Raw genomic sequence first — 19603 nt, forward strand, 5'->3', positions numbered from 1 at the left:
TTCTTTCCTGTGGAGGCAATCAATTACTATGCGTGCTCTAGTGTATGATGGACTTTTTGAGACACTCTGCATTCCAGTGGGTTCTCAGTCAGTAAACAGGTGTTTAACTACTTTGCCAAAATTAAATTTCAGCAACTGTAATTATCTCTATGTCTCTACTTTTCCAACTTCTAGTGGCAGACCCAGGTTTTACTTTTTGATTCATGACTAATATTAAGCTGAGACCAGGGTAACCAGAACCAAAGTACATGCCAGGGGTTCTTTCTGGACATGCATATTAACAAAAAAAAACAAAACAAAACAAACAACAACAACAACAACAAAAAAAACAGAAAAAAAACCAACTGTCTGTGTATGGAGCAGTAGATATCTATTGCTGTCAGCAGCAAATCTGTATGACATGATGCAGAAAACAAATTAGCTGTGATATTGCAGCCTTGCATAGAAGCCAGGTGTTTTAGTGGTTGATTTAGCCCCTATGGAGGTTGGCCAGTATGAAGGTGATGTCTACAGCCAGCTGCAGTGAAGTGGAGAATCAGAATTAAAGAGGTTTCTATCACAGAGGTGACCTTATGATAGATAATTTGTAAAGGAACGCTTTGCTAGTATGGGGGTTTACCCTGACAGCACTCTAGGTAATATACTGGGAATTAATATAAGCTGACACAGTTCATTTTTTAGTTTTTGTTAAAGTAATCATATCACTCCCAATGCTAATGCAGTTCACTGTGAGAAATTGGGGTATGATGTAAGCGACACAGAAAAAATCTATGGAGACTCACTGGTAATCATAAGCATAATGAAAAAAAACTTATGTACTGTTATGATTCACAGCTTTCAGTACTGTATGTTAGGAGACCAGTAAAGAGTAAGAAGTCATGCAAATGCCCAAGTAAGAAACATAGAAGAAGGTGGAACGTTCAGAACATGCAGTCTGTGTAGGTTGCATTACACAGATGAAAACACAGTGGACTCCAACTTTGTTTAGTAATAAAGGGGATTTAGATTGGAAATATCTCAGAACTACAAAATTAATTATTGCTGCTACATATTCTTTAGGAATATAATATCAAGATGATAATATATAATATCTATAGGAATAAATAATCAAGATGATAATAAAAATATAAAATCAATTTCAGGCTTTAGGAGTTTTAAGTGAATTACCTATGATTTGTTAAACTCCCTGTTTTTTGTTTTTTGTTTTTTTGTTGTTGTTGTTGTTGCACCTCTACGAACCTCTGCAAAAAATCACTCTGATGCTCTCTATTATGGTAAACTTTAAATTACTTTGAAAAGTTTGTGAGGTTATTAGTGAAAGACTTTCTGATGTCTTTAAATGTGTGAATACAGCGCAAAAAAAAAGTACCATCAAGTTTGACTTTGCCCCTGCAAGTAATATCAGCAGTTACTAATAAGCAGAATAAAATTTTAAAAACAGTACAGTATGACATTGTAATATTTTGTGTTTATTTTATGGCTACACAAGGAATTTTAAATCTTTTTTTAAAATGCACTCTTAAAATGTTATCTTGAGTAAAGCGAGAAATATTAACAATGGTTAATGACTGGAAAATGAGAGCACATGATAAAGCATTCTGTTACATACTTGTTCATTACTGTCATTGCTGATGATTTTGCTAAAGTACCTGCAAATGTTGTTAACAAAACAGCATTTAGGAATTATTTACTGTAACTTTTTTCCGTTTCTTTCTATACAACATTGTTCAATTTTTTTTCTGTCATACTGTAGATCGAAGAGATAAGCAAATTTACCTACACAAACACATCATTTTCCAATAAATGAATAATTACAAACACAATTTCAGTGACATATAGTTGCACATACTAAATGGGATATTTCAAATATTCAAACATTCTTTTTTTTCTTTTTTCTTTTTTTTAAAAGAACAGATTTTTGCTTCTGAAAACAGGTTTTTGTATTCTATGTATGCATGTAAACTGGGAGTTGGTCTCTGCTTTGAGGATTCTGCGGATGATGGTGGAATACTGCAGTATGTTAAAAAAAAAGAACAACTATCTGACACTTTGTTTCTTCTCTTCTTTTTCAGCCTAATTGGAGAAGAGGCAGAGACTAGAAATGCCACCAGCAATAGGAGCACCACAGTACCCACCTCCAGATGGAGGCTGGGGGTGGGTTGTGGTCTTTGGGGCCTTTATTTCCATTGGATTCTCCTATGCATTCCCCAAAGCCATCACAGTATTCTTCAAGGAAATACAGGAAATCTTCCATACATCATATAGTGAGATAGCTTGGATATCATCAATAATGTTGGCTGTCATGTACGCAGGAGGTAAGATGTTTGTGAAATTTGCAAATATCACAGCTCACCTGCCTGCATGGTCTTAAAGCACTTCAAGTTAATTACTAACTGATTTTATAAGTTACCTAAGAATTTACCTAATGCTTTTTCTTTGAATGTTATAACTTGGCACATCTCAGACTGTTTTCAATAATGGAACTATGAAATCTTAAATGCATATATTATAAAAATATATGTACATATGTATAAAAATGTCTAGAAACTGTATGTATAGAAACTGAAAAGTTTATATAGAAAAGGAATATAGTATAAAGTATATAGAAACTGAGAACACTGTGCCTATAGCGCTGTATCTTTATTCACCGAAGAGCAGCACTTCTGTATTTTTCAGAAGTGGTTTCTGTAATACAGTATGATATTATCAGATTCCAGAAAACAACCTTGTGAAGGATGCATGAAGTCCTGTTTTTACCATGGTAATTTTTTATCACTGATTTCAACCTACCTAAGGCTTGACATTTGAGTAACCATAACTGCTTTAGCAGTCAAGGAAGAGAGGTAGGTGTCTATAGGAGAGAATTCAGACTAGCTGAGTTTCACTCTTTAAGTACTTTTTACTCCTCTGACTATAAAGAAGACTCTACAGCCAGCATAGCATCAGCTGAAGCACCTCAGTAAAATATTTTTCAGTTAATGGAATGGAAAACATAATGTTTTTTTTTTTTCAAATGGCAGCAGAGACATGGCCTAATAAAGATGATTTGGCAAGTGGTGTCAATATCAATAAAAACTTGCTTTTCAGATATTTTGATCTTATATTTATTCATAGGGAGAATTTGAAGGGGTTTATAGGAGCAGCAACAATTCACCAAGTGAAGAAGTAACTTGAATCAGTGCCTTCAAGAGTGGAGTAAAGGAACATACATGTCCTTGCTATAGGTTATGACTTACGACCAGGTCACTCTCAAATCATAACTGGCGGTTATGGATACTGCAAGCCTGAAAATGTGTTTCACTCTGATAATGCACCATTTCGTGTGCCCAAGCATGCTTGACTAGCGCTGTCCATTCTGTCTGCAAGCAGCCCAAAGATAGTCAGTGTTCATGGTGCTATGGGAATGGAGAGAGAGTCTCATTCAGATTCCCTCTGGAAGTACTTTCTTCAGAAGGCTGTGTATTTACAAATACATATGCACTTGCACTGCAAAGTGCACAGATGTAACTGGAAGCCTCTGTGTGGATCCATCTGGAAGAAGGGAAGTGCACAGATGATAAGAATTGGAATCTGCTTCCATTTTCTTTATGCTGTGACTTCTGAACTGAAGTCTTGTTCACTGCTTTTTCTAGTGCTACCTTAATTTTATAAGGGCAGATTTACTTTATAGCACAGTTTTTTTTTTGTTTTGTTTTGTTTTAATCTCTGAATAACATCTAATTTATGCCATTTCTATCATCTCAGAGTTCATCCAACTTTTATTAATAGTGCAGACACAAACTGAAAGGCATTTAGCTGTGGTTGTGTTTGTACATAGGCTGATCTGAAAGCAATGGCCCCTATTTTATTGTTTTGCCCCATGATATCAAAGGTGGATGTTGGTGGCTTGGCAGCAGAGGGGCAGTCTCACAAAATGGCATCTGACATGAAAGTGCATGTGAAGCAAAGATGTGTCATTGAATTCCTCCACAAGGAAAAAAAGGCACCCATTGACATGCATTGACTCTTGCTGAACAGATATGGAGACTAAGCTATGGATGTGAGCACAGTGAGGCAGTGATGGTGTGTTTCAGCAGTGGCAGGTGACGGTGGGTCACCTCCACTGGCGCAGAATTTATGAGCATGGCATGCTTGTTCATTGCTGGCCAAAATGCATACCTAATGGTGGTGACTGTTGACAAACAGTATTCTGTAGTTGAAAATTTGCTCTATCAAACAGTGTTATTGCATTCTTTGCTGTAGATACCAGGGAATTTAATAGGAGGCATTACTTATTCTTACTTTGGTTTTGAAATGACGATTCTGCCGGGTATAAACACTCTTTGAAGACATAGCTTCTCTAGAACCACTTCCTAAAAAATAGAGCATTTAGACAATCACTGGCAGAATATGAAATAGCAATCAGGAAAAACATTTCTGAAGGAAATCACTCCATTGTTTTTACTGTCTGAAGGTGGTTTGATTCCTTAGCATTTGATGTACTGTAATGTGAAAGACATCAAGACCACAAGTACAGTGTGTAGTGTTTACTATGAAGTGTAATATGTCTGCATGAACACTCTCTTCATCATACTATTAATTAAGGTAACTTGAAAACATCTAAGATCTGTCATTCTCATTAGAGCTTAGCATTCAACCTATTAATCATCACAGTGGGGTCAGTGAATAAGTTAAGAGTCTGTGCTGACACTCTTTGCTTTAGAGGCTGCAGCCTCTTGCTGTGATTAGCTGGCTTCTGTGTTTCAATAACAAGGTATTAACTTGCCTTTCAATGCTTTAGGAAAAAAAAAACAAAACAAACAAACACGAATACTAATAAACTAATAAATGGCATCCAGTAAGGAACTAAAAGAATGTTAATTATGTTTATCACTTACTTCATACTTACAATAAATGGCATTAAATTATAGCAGACCATCTGGCAATCCATATGGTCTCTTGCAGTCCTGGTTAATTCCTGCAAATAGGTCAAGCACAGCATTTACTCTGTTAGGAAAGCACTAAGCAGAGGTGACAAATCTGATAAATCTAGTCAATATGAAATTCTTTTCCCCTCTCAATCTAAGATAATAAGCAATTCCATGCAGTTCTTGTTGGTTTTATTTATTTATTTTTCTGAAACATGCTCTTCTCCTCCCAACACTTATCTCCTGGATGTTTATTAGAGCTTACTAAAAAGCCTTCCCAAAATGCAAGATCCTGTAATACGATCAAGGTTACGTGTAATAAACAGCCTCTGTGGTTCAGCCTGTGCTTGAAAGAAGTATCCTCTGGAGAAGAGCAGTAGTTCAGTCTCCATGGCAACTCCTCCTTCTGCCTCTCTTGAGCAGAGACTGTCAATTGTATTAAATTAGGGGTGATAGCTTTGTGATGGACTCCTACACACAAGGGACTGTGACTGGGATGACCACACTTCTACTACAGGAAGACAGAATTTGGGGTAAGATGGAATTAGTGGAGCTATCCTCATAGGGCATATTGTGTTTGTATATACATATAAAAGCATATATATATATATAATACGTATGCATGTATGTTTTCTTTAATATATCAACTATGTATGCATACTTAAAGAGTCATATGTTTGCTCTGATGTACACATATATTAAGGAATTGAAGACCCAAAAGACCAAATATGCTTTACCTCAAGTTCTCACCATTCATTCTTCTCTTTTTCAAAATTTCCATTTTTGCACAAAATTTTCAATTTTACACAGCATTAACCAACCAAAAGTGATTACAAATTTTATTAGAGCTCTATCTGTTTCTAGAAAGAAAATATATTTGTTGTTTTCAGTGTAGGTTTGATGGGAAACCTTAGTGGTGGCCGTTAAAGCCATGTGACAAATATGTTGATTTCAGACACAGCTGACCTTGTCCTTGTGGAAGTCTAAAAACTGGAAAAGGCAGGTTACTTAATTGACTTTAACTCTTTTTCTTGTCATTTAGCCAAGGGGAAATTTCACTTTGGTTGTTGTTTCTATTTTCAAAAATAGCTTTTTAGATGTGACACTAGGTTATAGAGATAAGCTTGAAAACTGCTAATTCTTCCAAACTGTGAATTGTGGGATTATCTTGCTGTTCTGAAGTTCAAAAAATAAATGTCCATTTAACTCCCAGATGACTTATCCAAGTAATAATTTTAAAAGCATTTTGAGACCATTCTCAAAGAAAAATGCTTTAAGTAGTTTGAGTAGACAAGCAGAGTTTAAGTAGTCACCACTATCATTTTTGAAAACATGCTTACAGTTAAAAAATACAGCATCTAATTGATTCACAGAGATGCAGAATCACAGAATTACAGGAGTTGGAAGTGACCTCTAGATATCATTGACTCCAACTCTTCTGCTAAAGCCAGTTCCCTACAGTAAGTCACACAAGTGAGCATCCAAGCAGGGCTTGGATATCTCCAAGGCAAGAGACCATAATCTCTCTGAACAACCTTTCTTCTCTCTCTTTTGTTTTTCTTTTTTTTTTTTCTTTTTTTTCATGTTTCTTTCATTATTCAAGTTTGAGCTTAACCATCATGTAGTAGCAAACTCTTAAAAGATTTTTCAGGTGACAACACAAAAGTAAACTAAAAACAAGTTTTCAATGTGACTTCGTTGAACATTAATTTGGAAAGTAAAATATCATATGGTATGTTTAAAATATTTGTGATTTTATCTCAGTGGGTGTTTCAGTGATATTGCTGTGAAGATGGAATTACGTGAACAGTGGAGATGACAGTTGCAAAATGCATGCAACACAAACAACATATGGTTATGGATTTTAACTTTTGGATAGAATCTAGTCTCCTATACTTTTCTTCCTCCCTGGTAACTTTTTCTTATTTTAGATTTACAAATACTGGCACAAGATATTCCATGGCCGTGGATAAGGAGACTGAGAAGCTTTCTTAAATTGACCTATGTCCTTTGTTGTTAGGGACAAACATTTTTCTCCATCAGAATATGAAAAGCATTGAATTTTAATAACCTCATTTAGAGTGTCCTTGAAAGCAGAACTTATCAACTTTCCAAATGCCTCATGGGCATGAGGGAATACTTTACATTTAGCCTAAAATGTATGTAAAGTGTCTATGTCAAGTTAATTTGAGACACACACGTAAAGAAAAGAAGGTGTAATGATGAGACACAAGAAGAAAACATTCTGAATCTTACTAACAGAGATAAGTTCTAGAAAGAAATACCAAGTGTAACAAAATATTAAAAATATACAGTTGTTCTGTTTTTAAAAGAATACCCGAATGCTAAGATGGCCTGATAAAGCCTTTGATAAAGTAGTACAGGTATATTTCACTTTTAGAAGTCTTTGAGTTTTAGTAAAACTACCTTTTAGGGAAGTGTTCTGTTGTAGTAACCTGTGTTTTAAATGCAGAGAGGTTCTCTGTTTCTATCATAAAACACCCCTAAAATTGGACTTGGGAAGAGGGATGATAATGTTTTAGATGGTTTCATACCTTTTTTTTTCTTTTTGGACAGGTTTGTCATTCTAGCCAGTCTCAGTCTTGCCATTCAGAGACAGTCTCAGAGTTAAGTACATTTAGAAAAATAATTTTTTTTGTCTTTTGAATAATTGTCAGAAAGACATCAACAGAATTGCCACTGTACTTCTACTAAGCATTTTCAGTGTCCGAAGCATAGGTTATTAGTAATTATTATCATAGGAATATTTGCATTAACTTTGATTAAACTAACTCAAGCATCTATTGAAAACAATTTTCATTTTTATACAAGCAGGCAACATTGATCTTCATTTCTATAGATAAATTAATCAATAATGACAGCTTTTTTTTTTATTCCTGAAGAAAATACTTTTTTATCTCCCACTTTATTTAAAATAATGGGTCAAAAACAAAAAAATAATAGCATACATCATACAGTACATTTTCTAAGGGACAAAAATGTGGATTTGTTTAATTTAAAACTTAGGCCTTTGATATGTTCATTGAGCTTGCAAAACTTTGATGAAGGAATGCTTTTTTTCTGTACACTAATAATGTTGGATTAGTTCCCATATAGTTTTTCATATCACTGGATCATACAATGGTTGCATTTGTGATGTGTGTCGCATAATTCAAAGGTAATGAAACAATAGTGTAGCACAACTGGGAATCATGAGATATTTAAGCAGATCCCAGAGAAGTATTATGGGGAAGGAAAAGTCTATCTACTCATGCTGTGTATACCATTGTAATCACATCAGCATTTCAAATGAAATAATAAACCTGGCACTTTACAAAGAACTTATTATAGAATTTTACTGGTCCATTGTTTTGGAGCGTCTAAGAACTATTCCCTTGTTTATTTTGAAAGGGTATAGTCAAGGGAAACAGACCTGACCTGTGATATTTATAAGATATTATAAAGCAGTATCAATTGACTACAGCTGAGATTTTTATTGTGATTCCTAAACGTATGTAGATACATATTTGTTAATAGAAGACTTAGTGGCAGGTTTATTCTCCTGCCAGAGTAACTATAGAAATCAAAGAATGAGGTTGTTTTAAATTGTCTTTTAATTCATTAGCCAGTTTTGAAGATTTTTGCAGAGATCAGATCTGACACACATAGATAAACATATGTACCATATGAAGAGGTTTTTGATCAACCAGAACTTTTTCATCTAGATTTTTAAGATTACTATTACTATTAAGATTAGTTATTAATATTACTATTGAGATTTTTAAGATTACTGTTAAAATCACCCATATTAAAGAGTACAGAACAACTACAGTTTTCATAGCCAATAGGCATTTCAGCAATGTGTACAAGCAAAAGAAAAGTTTACCTTTATTTTTCACAGATTTTGGCATCTTTATTTAATCGTCAAGAAAGTCAAGCATTTCCAGTGCAATTTTACCTGGCTTTCATTTAGATGAATAAAAACTATGATGAGACAACAAAATGACATGTTTAAATATGGAGATTATAATTAAAATAGGAGACTGTATTGAGAAATAGGTTGTTCATTTACTCATCGAGTTCAAACACTTCCTGCAGCACTTTCTCATTGACAGGTTTTACACTGACTGTGCCCTGATTTATTTTCTATTTATATTGCTTTGAAACACTTTTCATTAAGTGCTTTGAATCTCAGAAAATTCTGGAAGGAAATGCTGCTACCATTACAGCTTTTTAATAGTAGTAGCTAGAGATTATATCTTCTGTATCAATGGCATTGACAGTAGGTTCAAGTATATCCTCAGCAAGTTTGTGGATGACATCAAGCTGTTTGACACACTCGACACTCCTCAGGAAGGGGATGTCATTCAGAAAGGCTTAGGCTTGATCACTGGGCCAAGGTGAACATTGTGATGTTCAACAAAGCCAAGTGTAAGGTCTTGCACATGGGTTGTGGCAACCCCCATTATCAGTACTAGTTGGGGAATGTAAGGATGGAGCACAGCATCACCAAAAATAATGCATAGGTACAAATGGATGTGGTCCTGCCTCTCTACTCTGTGCTGGTGAAATCTCACCTGGAGTGCTTTGTCCGCATGTGGAGTACTCAGTACAGAAGAAATATGGACGTGCTGGAACACATCCAGAGGAGAGCCACAAAAATGACCCAAGGGATGGAACTCCCAGCTGATAAAGCTGGGGCTATAATTTCTGGAGAAGGCTCTGAGAAGACCTGAGAGGGGCCTTTCAGTATCTAAAGGGAGGCTATAAGAAAGAAGGGGACAGACTCTTTAGGAGAGTCAGTTGTGATGGGACAGGGGGAAATGGTTTCACACTACAAGAGGGGAGATTTAGATTGGATATAAGGAAGAAGTTTTTTACAATAAGGATGATGATGCACTGGAACAGGTTGTGATTTGGGCTTGTTCTGGTAGAGATTTAATTAATATTCTTAGTCTTTCTATATGTCTTGAATGTTGTGTAGGTAGGTGTGCTTCAGAATTTCAATGACAGTTTCAGTTGTACTAGTTTTGATAACATGGTAATCTTAAAATTATTGGCTTGTAAATGTCAAATCTTTCCTCATATCCCTAATTCACTTGCTTCCATCATTAACTAAATAAAGATAACACATCTGGGGGAATAAGTTATATGTTTAATAATAAGCAGTTTGTTTAATAATTATAACTGATTATGAACTGATAGAAATCTATTGATCTTTTTATGTCTTCATCTGTTCTGTGAATGATCTGGATCTGGAATTTCAATACATTCCATTTATTTGAGGCAAGATCCCTAAACGCTTTCCTGTTGGTATCAACTGACAGTACCAAACCTGTCATGCTGGAAGTCTTGCTCAGCTTGCTCTTCTTTGTAGGATGCCTTTGCTTTTCGATGAACACAAATTATTTGTGATTCCTTTTTTTCTTTTACAGCAGTTAGCTTTGCTGTCCAGCATATGCTGCTGTCCAGATTTACTGCTGCAGCTTAGATTTTATCTTCTTGTTATTCAACAGAGTAAAATATAACTTATTCAGAGGAGTGGCTTAGTGTCAGAACTTTCAAGGACTCCTTGCAGTGGCTTTCAAAGTAGGCATAATTCAAGAAGGCAAGTGTCCTATTTGGCCTTCCCTAGAAGATGGAGTCATCTTGTGTCCTTGGATGTCAAATTTCACTCAGAAAAGCTTCAAGAACAATTGTGTTTTAAATCATTTGAATTATTGGCATATACCTGAATGGCAGAATTAATTTATTTTTATTGTGTTATTGCTAAGCTTTGAGTGTATCTAATTAAGTAGCCAAAGCTGTTGTTATTTGTCTAATTAGAATACTTGCAATTTCCAAAGCAGCAAGTAAATAAGCTAAGTACAAGAGGTTTTACTTCTGGATCTTCTACATAAATACTCTCCTTACTATTACTCTTAACTATTTAATCCATAAGAAACCAAGACACTATAACTGTTACCATGAGGTATTTAATTAAGGAGCATAAAGTTTTAAAGCTGTACATAAGCAGCATGGCATCATTACTTATGGTGAATAAGATTTGCTTATCTAGGATGCCTGAACAACTACAGCAAAATACAGTAAAATAAAAGGACTGAAATCAGTAAATAGATACATTATAGATAGACTGTGTGCTACATATCATGAATGTGAAAATCTTAATTGAACTTATTGCCAAATATTCTGGATAGTGACACTTGAAAAAAATAACAGAGTTGGAAAGGAAAACTTAAAACAAATCCATTGATACAGATAGTGACAAATGACATGTTTCATTGACAATGTTAGACTGTTATCAGAGATATGCGAAAGAACTGCTTGGAACTCTGCTCCAAGTATGGGCAATATGTGCTTAAATTTAAATGCCAAACAACCAATCAAGTTCAAATTTATATTTCTCACTTGCTTAAAGCAAGTCAACATATAAATGTGTGTTTATATATTTATACAGAAATTCCTCCTTTCTGTGAGCTGGACTTCCAGAAACACTACATATTTCACAATGCAAGGGGAATTTCTCTCAGAGCAAGATTGTGTGCTTCATGACTGTATTTACAATATTGACCAACATAATTCAGTAGCTCATCTTCCACTAAGCTCCAGTTGAAATACTGTGGATCTGCAGCAGTTTAAAAATGATTTAATAACATTTAGAAATGTAAAATAGTACTGTGTGATCTGGAATAAAATGTTTTTTTTATTATTCTGTAAAGCTAAAGAGTAAGAATTTGTCTGCTGGATAGCTTTATTTCTAATTTGTTTATTTGTACCATAGGAGAAGTTTGCAATATTTCAGAATAATATATTTGAAGAGTTTTGACTCAGCTGAAAATTCTGAGATTTTAAACATTTATTTCAGTTTAGGAATAAAACAGATGTTAAAGCATAAGGACATTTCATACAATGCTGGTTCTGATTTGTGTATAATTCCTTTACAATCAAATAGCAAGTCACAAAAATAATACACCCAGGAGTGATTTTTTTTTTTTTTTTTTTTTGTCTTTCACACAGTGAATTTATATCTGTACAAAGAATGTGCAAAGATGTATAAGCCATTGCCATTCTGATTCAGAAGCTTTTTGTATTCACCTGCTCGAATACAGCAGTAACTGAAGCGCATGGCACGTGACTGCGCTCAAAGGAACATATCTGAAGTGGCAAGTGAGATTAAGACATGAACAAATTCATATAATGAACGATTTCTTCTTGATCGCTTCTCCATATGTTATAAAAAATGTACCTGACAGTGTGTTCAGATATACATATTGCCTAGATCATTCAACTTTCTAACCAATAGTTTTTAAGCAAGATGTATTAAAATTGATTAGACAAACTTAGTTCCTCCTGCAGGAAGATAATAATTCCTTTATTAGGAAACCTAAGTAATATTCTCCTCACCAGTACATACATTAAATCCTTGCAGAGGCAGATGTATTTCACTGGATCATTTTAATCTGTTCTGGCTGAAAAATATTAGCATAACTCCTTAGATGCAAGGTGACTCCAGCAATGCATGATATCTAAACAGCATCTATAATACAAATCATAGGAAGCCTATATTTTAATGGCCACTGATTTATTTAGAATTTATGACGCGTTACAATCATTAGAACTAAGCTGCTTTATGTTACTCGGTAGAAAATAAAGTTTCTGGCACTGCTAGGTTGTTATCTCACATCAAGTAAGAAAATATACCTGTTTCAAAAGCCACATGATTATTATCTTCAAGTGCAATAAGATGGTCCTGAGTGATCAAGCTACTTCATGTTGCTGCCTACAGGAGAGCTCAGATATTCCTTATGCATATGAACAAAATTGGTATAGACTCCCTTTCACCTCCACCTTTTTCAAGAAGACCTCGTCTGTGGGGATGTAATCTCTGATGCCACAACAGAATGGACTCTGTACATGATTCCTTTGTAGTCCAGGCAAAAAACAAATCCAGTAGGTAACTTTGCCTAACTCCCTGGTAATATTTTAGTTTTCCACTTATTAAGTCCCAGGTTTCACTTACTCGTTTTTTCACGACTGCTACTCATCTTACCTATTCAAATTTTATGACATTTTCTTTTTATTGAGAAAGCTACTTTTCTCCTTGTTGAGGGAAGTCATCATGTTTTAGCTGATTGGAGTCTGTGGAATGAGTATGTACTGAAGTCCACAAAAGAAATGGCATGTGACTAGTATATACAGGAAATGTCTAAAAAATTTAAAGACTCAACATACAAAGCTCTTATTGTAGAAGGAAATCTCGAAGTGTCAGTCTGATGACAAACTCAAGTCTAATGAAAAAAATAATATGTAAGGTAGATATTGGAATATGGAAAGATAAAGTGACATCTGCTTATATGTATTGATAAAATATATATGTATATGATTTCACTTTCAATTCTATTGAATACAATGCTATTCTCAAGCATATGTATTTTGCTTTAAAATGTTAAAAGAACTGAAAGAAAAAAGGACTAGGAGAGTAATGATTAGAACTCACTCTTAAGTCAGTTATTCACTGGTGAATTTTTTCCCTAAATATTCCTATTAAATTTTTTTTGGGGGGGTGCCTAAATTGTAAGTAAATTGGAAAAAGTTCTAATTTGAACTTAAGAAACACTTCCAAAATTCTGGAATTATTCACTAAGTTGTCTCTATCATATTTTTTTGTTTGTCTGAAAACAGAAAACCAACCAAACAAGGAAAACAACATCCCAAGGATACTCACTTTAAGTTAATGGCTGAATGTCATTGTTTATCTTCCCCACTTCCCATTGCCCTGGTTGCTCAGACTCCCCTCTTGCAAAATACTGGGAAATATGTAAATTCTACCCATGGAATGATAACTTTTCATATACCAAAGTCTGCCCCATTTACACTCTAAATATCATTGGTGCCAAACCCTAATGGAAGTGCTCAGTTCACATCTTGTAGAATATCTCTGAACAACAAACAGTTTATCTTCCTTTTCACCTTTCCCTCAATACTTTGTGAACTAAATATTATTCAGACACAGTTCCTCACATGTGAGCTAGCTTACTTGTCAAGGAGGCTGTTGAGAAGCTTCTGAAATTCCAACTCTCAAGTTTTGTCAGTTGTAATTACTGAAAGTCACCACATACATTTTATCAGATATTTTTAAGAATGCAGTTATAATGAAAATGATTATTTTAGAAAGATTTTTTATACATCATAAGCATAGTGTGAGATATGTGTTAGACAACAGATGCATTTGGAAATAATCTAACGATACTATTGAGAATGACCTAAATATGATGAGTTCTCAGGACTCTCAATTATAAATACATCCAGATTTATACTTTCGTGTAGTTATATTCTGAATATTTAGATGACATTTAATGATTAACTCATAATCCATAATTCACAGTAAGTGGTTCACTGAAGAATCATAGGTGGTAGATTGAGTATTTTCAATTTGAAGTTTAATTATACAGTAAATAATTGAGTTGTGAAAGGAATCTGATAAAGAAAGACCAAGGAAGAGGAAGCATGTATGTTGTGCTTTTCCTGAAATAATGTATTATTGTCTGCAATAACTTATAAGGAGTCATTTCTAAGTTGCGTTACACTTAATATTTTTCTGGAAAAAAAAAACAAAACTGTAGGATGATGTGCAATGTAAAAATAGGATGTTATATGAAGACTACTACAACAGGCAGTTTGAAGAAGACAGAAAAATCCAAATGGCAGTATTAATCTTAACTGATGAAGTTTTGTTTTCTTCCAGGAAAAGTAGTCAGTGTTTTTTAAGATGTAAAGGAAATCATGATTAGGATATAATAAATAGAAAAAGTGATCAGTAATGAACATTTGTGAATATTTTGTTCATGTGTGCATACACATACAGAGAGGTAGAAGTATTGTTGCTCAGAGGCAGAAAGAAAAAATCAAGGCAAATATTTATGACTATATATTTAAAAGTTAATAACATGGTTTAGGAAAATATCCATGAAGAATTTAAATATTAGCAAGAACTGTTTATTTTCTTTTTCAATGATTAACTCTGAAATTAAAAGCATGGATTTATTTTCAAATTGCTATAATTGTAGCTGCCACAGTAGTATAATACAACTGCTGTCTTTTCATTTTGTGAACTGCAACAATGCAGAAAATCGCTTTGTAGTAGCAGAATACGCAGAGCTTGTCTGACAATTCAGTTCACAGAAGATACGAGCTGTAAGGAAAGTTTTTACTCCCAAAATTGTGATCTGCATTGACAAGACACAAGTCTTCTGCATATAGACATTTACTTATTAATTTTCACATTCTTTTGTCTCGCTGATAGATTCAGAAGTTCTCAGGCAAAAAGCACTTACAAATGGGATGAATACTTTCTATTGCCCCAGGTGGAAACAGTCCATTTGTATCATTTGAAATCTCACAACCAGATGAGGAAAAATGAGTGTTTATATTTCTTTATATCTCAGTTGATATTTCTATGTAAATACTGCTTCCCATTTTGTTATTGTTGTATCTGTATGGGCATAGTGTTTTTTTTAGTTAAAAGTTATTCTTTAATTTCACATTAAAATTAATTTTCCTTTGTTTCCTGTCAGTAGACAAAAAAAGATAGATAGAACTTGTTTTGATCTCTTCAGATGCTGCTTCTTGTACAAACACACAGCTACTACCAAATTAAACTAAGTCCTTCATCCCATAAGTATCCACAGAGGAAGAAGGAGCAGCCACTGAGATGAACGAATAATACTTCACAGACAAGATGTCTCCAAGAAAACAATTAAATATGTTCATTGGAGCATTTATGTACTTGGAGTTACGCATCCTGAAATTCCTGCTGAAACCTTGAAAGGATAGAAATTTAATGAAGCTTATTATTAGTACCTTAATGTTAACTATCTGTTGTAGAGAATTATATTTATTAATATTTACATGGTTTTTATCTCATGTATTTTTGAGCAGAAAAATGAATAAATCTTGCTTTTTTTTCTTTTTTTCTTTTTTTTTTTTTCATTTTAAAGAAGTAATCTTTTGTCATATGAGTTCTGTGTGCATGTAACATTATTTAGGTGAAATCTCCAAACACATTTCTAAGTCTGAAAAGACTGTGAGTACATGAGCTCCCGAGGGTTGAAGTTGATTACTTTTAAATGCTATCATAGAAAATTTCATAATCTTTTCTTCTCCGGGACATTTTCACTATGTCTTCCAAGAGCCTTGCATTTGCAATTGAATTTTCTAATGTTAATACTGATGCACTACATTACGTTTGCTGTTTAAGTTACAAGCTGGTTACATCAGTTTTCTGAGAAAACAAAACAAAGCAAACACATTTAATTTTTTAGAAGACGATTTGAGATTCCAATATCATGGTGTTGATTCTATTTGCAGCTGTTCCCATGACAGAAGCATATAGGCCTTTGTGTCCAGTTAATTTTGAGTCAGCATGCTTTTTTATTTGGTAGTAGTAAGTGACCATAAATGTTAGTGATACTGGCTGACTGTTCAGCAGTTCATAGAATCACACTAATTTCTGATTAAGTGTCATACGATTTCTTATTGCTAGTTTCTAAAGAAATGCCATAAATCATCTTCAAATGTTCTGCTTTGTGATTGACTCTTTCATGACAGGCTTTTGTGAAAAAAAGTTCTATGGCAGAGCATGCAAGAGATAATTAATATCAAACAAAAATGTGTATCCATTGAAATAATAACCAGCATCACTACACTTTGATTAAAACTGAACAATTTTCCAACCTTTCAAAATTAATATTTATACAGTAGTTTGCTCACTTGGAGATCAGTTTTCCAAATTGTGTGATCTATAGATCCATACACCTCAATACCACAACTAATGTGTAAAAGCCTGCAAGCCAAAAAAAAGGAAACGTAGTTTGAGATGGGGAAGTGATGAGAAAAGCTCAGTGCACTGGTAGATGGTTGAGCTCTTGGCTGCTTGCATCCTGACATGCAGTGCTTGAACTGTTGCACAGTCTTAACTCACAGTTTATTGTGAGTTTATTATATGTGTTACCATCCTGCAAACATGATAAAGAATTTAACAATAAAAAGTTGTCTGACATTTAATATTCATAATTCATAAATGCTTTCTTTTTCCCCATCTACTCCAATCCCCTCTATAAGCTCATCCAAGAGTAATGATAGTGTTTAATGGAAGGTTTTGGAGATAAGAATGTCCCAGTATACTCAACATTTTTAGTTAATCCTGCTTGAGAAAAACAAAATATTTTTAAGACTTTTTTAGCCTTCATAATTTTCAGTACTATCAGAAATGAATTTTGATTTGCTTTTTCTCTGGATAACTAATGTGACATTCCAAGAGTAATGCTAAGTACTTGCAGAAAGCACTTGTGGTTGAAGGAGTAGTTTTAAAATGAAAAGTAAGGCTTTGCTGTAGGAAAATACTGGTGACTGCTGAACAAAGCAAATCAACTCCTAAAACTGAATTTTGTATTTTAGTAAAAAAAAAAATAATAAAAAAATAAAATATAAAAAATTTTGAAATGATATTAGTATTAGCAAGTAGATTATCCTCATTTTAGTTCTTGGAGTCCCTTTGTATTTTCTGCCTTGTCAGACACACAAATAAAATACAGCCAGACCAAAACGATAGCTGGTGTTATACTCTGCAAGTTCCAAAAATGTATGTGTGTTTAAATATTTGACTTGACAAGATGCAATCTACAATAATGCATTACTGCAATTTCAAATATTAATACTATTGCATTAATTTTCAACTTCTTTTAAGATTTCTCTGTATTTAAATAAATGTCAGATTGTTCAGACTGAGTCATTTCAGGTTGCTCGGGATCAATGACACTGTGAACACTGTATGACATGGTCAGTATATGTTTAAAACATAATTTTTGTACCAAAAACATTCTTCTCTAGCTGTTCAGTAAAGATAATGTAGGTAGTGATGCTCTGGCTGTGTGTGAATAGAATTACAGACATGAACGCATTTAATTGTGTTATAGCATTGAGGGATCAAACTAGAAATAAATACTAAAACCTAGATTTTTATTTACATTTAAATATTTCCACTCTTTCAGTAAACATAAATGTAGAAAAGATTCAAAGACAAATTCATTATAAAAATAAAGCACAATTGTGGCAGCTTACAAGTATCCTGTATGATCCTTTATACTGCTGCAGTCCCTGTTGGAACTGTTCTGATCAGTTATTATATGTTTAAACAGCAGAAGCAGATCAGTTTTTCATACCTCAGAAAAAATGGTATCTATATTTTTTTCATTTTATTAACGAGAAAAAAAAAAAAAAAAAAAAGATGAAAAAGAGAGAAGGCAGCAAGAATTCTAGTGACCTAGACTCTTTTTCTCTTATAAATTAATGGAGTGTACCTAATACATTTGGACTGATAAATGTTACTTTACCAGAGAGCTGAATAAGATATAGATTTTATGCCAAGTAAATCTTCCTTTATGCTTTTTGGTGGCCTTCAAACAGATCTTCCAGTACTATAACCTTTGGGTATCGTGAAATGGAAATACTGTTATCATCTGGTTTGCATCCTTTAAGCTTTCAGAGATATTAGATATGAAGTTGTTGCATTGTCTCCAGAGTCAGATAATTTTTTTAAGTGTATATATTTTTAGGACTAGAAAAAGTAAATAAATACATAGGTATGTGCATGACTGTGTGTGTATCTCTGATAATGAGACAGAGACTATTAAAGTTATAGTCAGTAGTTTGAGCTGTGTTCATTTCCACAAAAATACCCAGCAGTACACTGCTATAAAAAAAACCCAACATTTTATTGTTTGAGTTCTGTTTAAACAATAGTAGCACATGATTATCTTTTAAAGGGAAAAAAGTGATTGTTTCTTCAAACATCTGCTTTTTAAATCTACTTATTATTCAGTTACATAGTCTTTTTTATTGTCTTTCTTTAACAGCAGAGCTTAACTGAAGAGGGGAGATTTAAACAGTGATTGAAACATTGAACTTGGAAGTGAGAGGAAAACATGGATTATTGCTACTGTTGTTATTATAAGAAATAATGTATTTCATTTCTAAATAATGTATTTCTACTAAGAGCTCTCTGTATTCTCTGAAGGCCAGTCAAAGCAGGCTTGTCCTCACATTTTTTGCATACAACTGGACAAGTAATGTTTTGCTTAGCTGTCAAAATAACTGCCACATTATTGTAGGCTTTGTATAAAACATCATTAACAGCTCTCAAATGTATAGCTGAAAAAGCTATTGCAATCTTTTCCTCAATGTATGATGAACATGAAAAGCTTCTTTCTTTCCCTTGTCTTCCTTTAAAACACTTGTGCCCTGCTGTATAACTCTTCCTGAGTCTGTTCTTCAGTGACACAGTTACTGTTGCTATCTTACTCCTTCTCGATGTCTGGACATCACCTTAGATAGATATAAAACAAAAATACAGCCAGGAGACTATTAGTACATTATGGTCATGGCCTTAAATTTATCTCAGGGAATGCATAGTCTTTTGTGGCTGATGGTTTGTAGGTGCTAAGGGAGAGATCAGGCTAAATATTCTTGTGGGCTTCCTGAGTTAACATCTGCTAGGTAGTTATTTCAAGCTTCAGGAAAATAGACTCACAGATCCAGTAGTCCTTTAGCGCATTAGCATGCATGATTTTGGCAGTGATACGTGACTTAAACAGCTTAATATTGCTTCTCAAAAAACAAACAAACAAACAAAAAAAACC

The 19603-nt window shown here is 33.8% G+C and overlaps 1 protein-coding gene across 4 annotated transcripts in view; it reads left to right on the forward strand.

Annotated features, from left to right (window-relative positions):
• Window positions 1-19603, forward strand: part of SLC16A7 (solute carrier family 16 member 7) — a 61585-nt gene that overhangs the window by 30150 nt on the left and 11832 nt on the right. For all 4 annotated transcript variants that reach the window (XM_010707618.2, XM_010707624.3, XM_010707634.3 and 1 more), the window contains exon 2: window positions 2073-2315. In XM_010707618.2, coding sequence (XP_010705920.1) covers window positions 2102-2315 — 214 coding nt within the window. In that variant the 5' untranslated portion in view covers window positions 2073-2101. The remainder of the gene's footprint in view (window positions 1-2072; window positions 2316-19603) is intronic.

The sequence above is a fragment of the Meleagris gallopavo genome, chromosome 1 (assembly GCF_000146605.3).
Source record: "Meleagris gallopavo isolate NT-WF06-2002-E0010 breed Aviagen turkey brand Nicholas breeding stock chromosome 1, Turkey_5.1, whole genome shotgun sequence".
In the NCBI taxonomy this organism is placed as follows: Eukaryota; Metazoa; Chordata; class Aves; order Galliformes; family Phasianidae; genus Meleagris; species Meleagris gallopavo.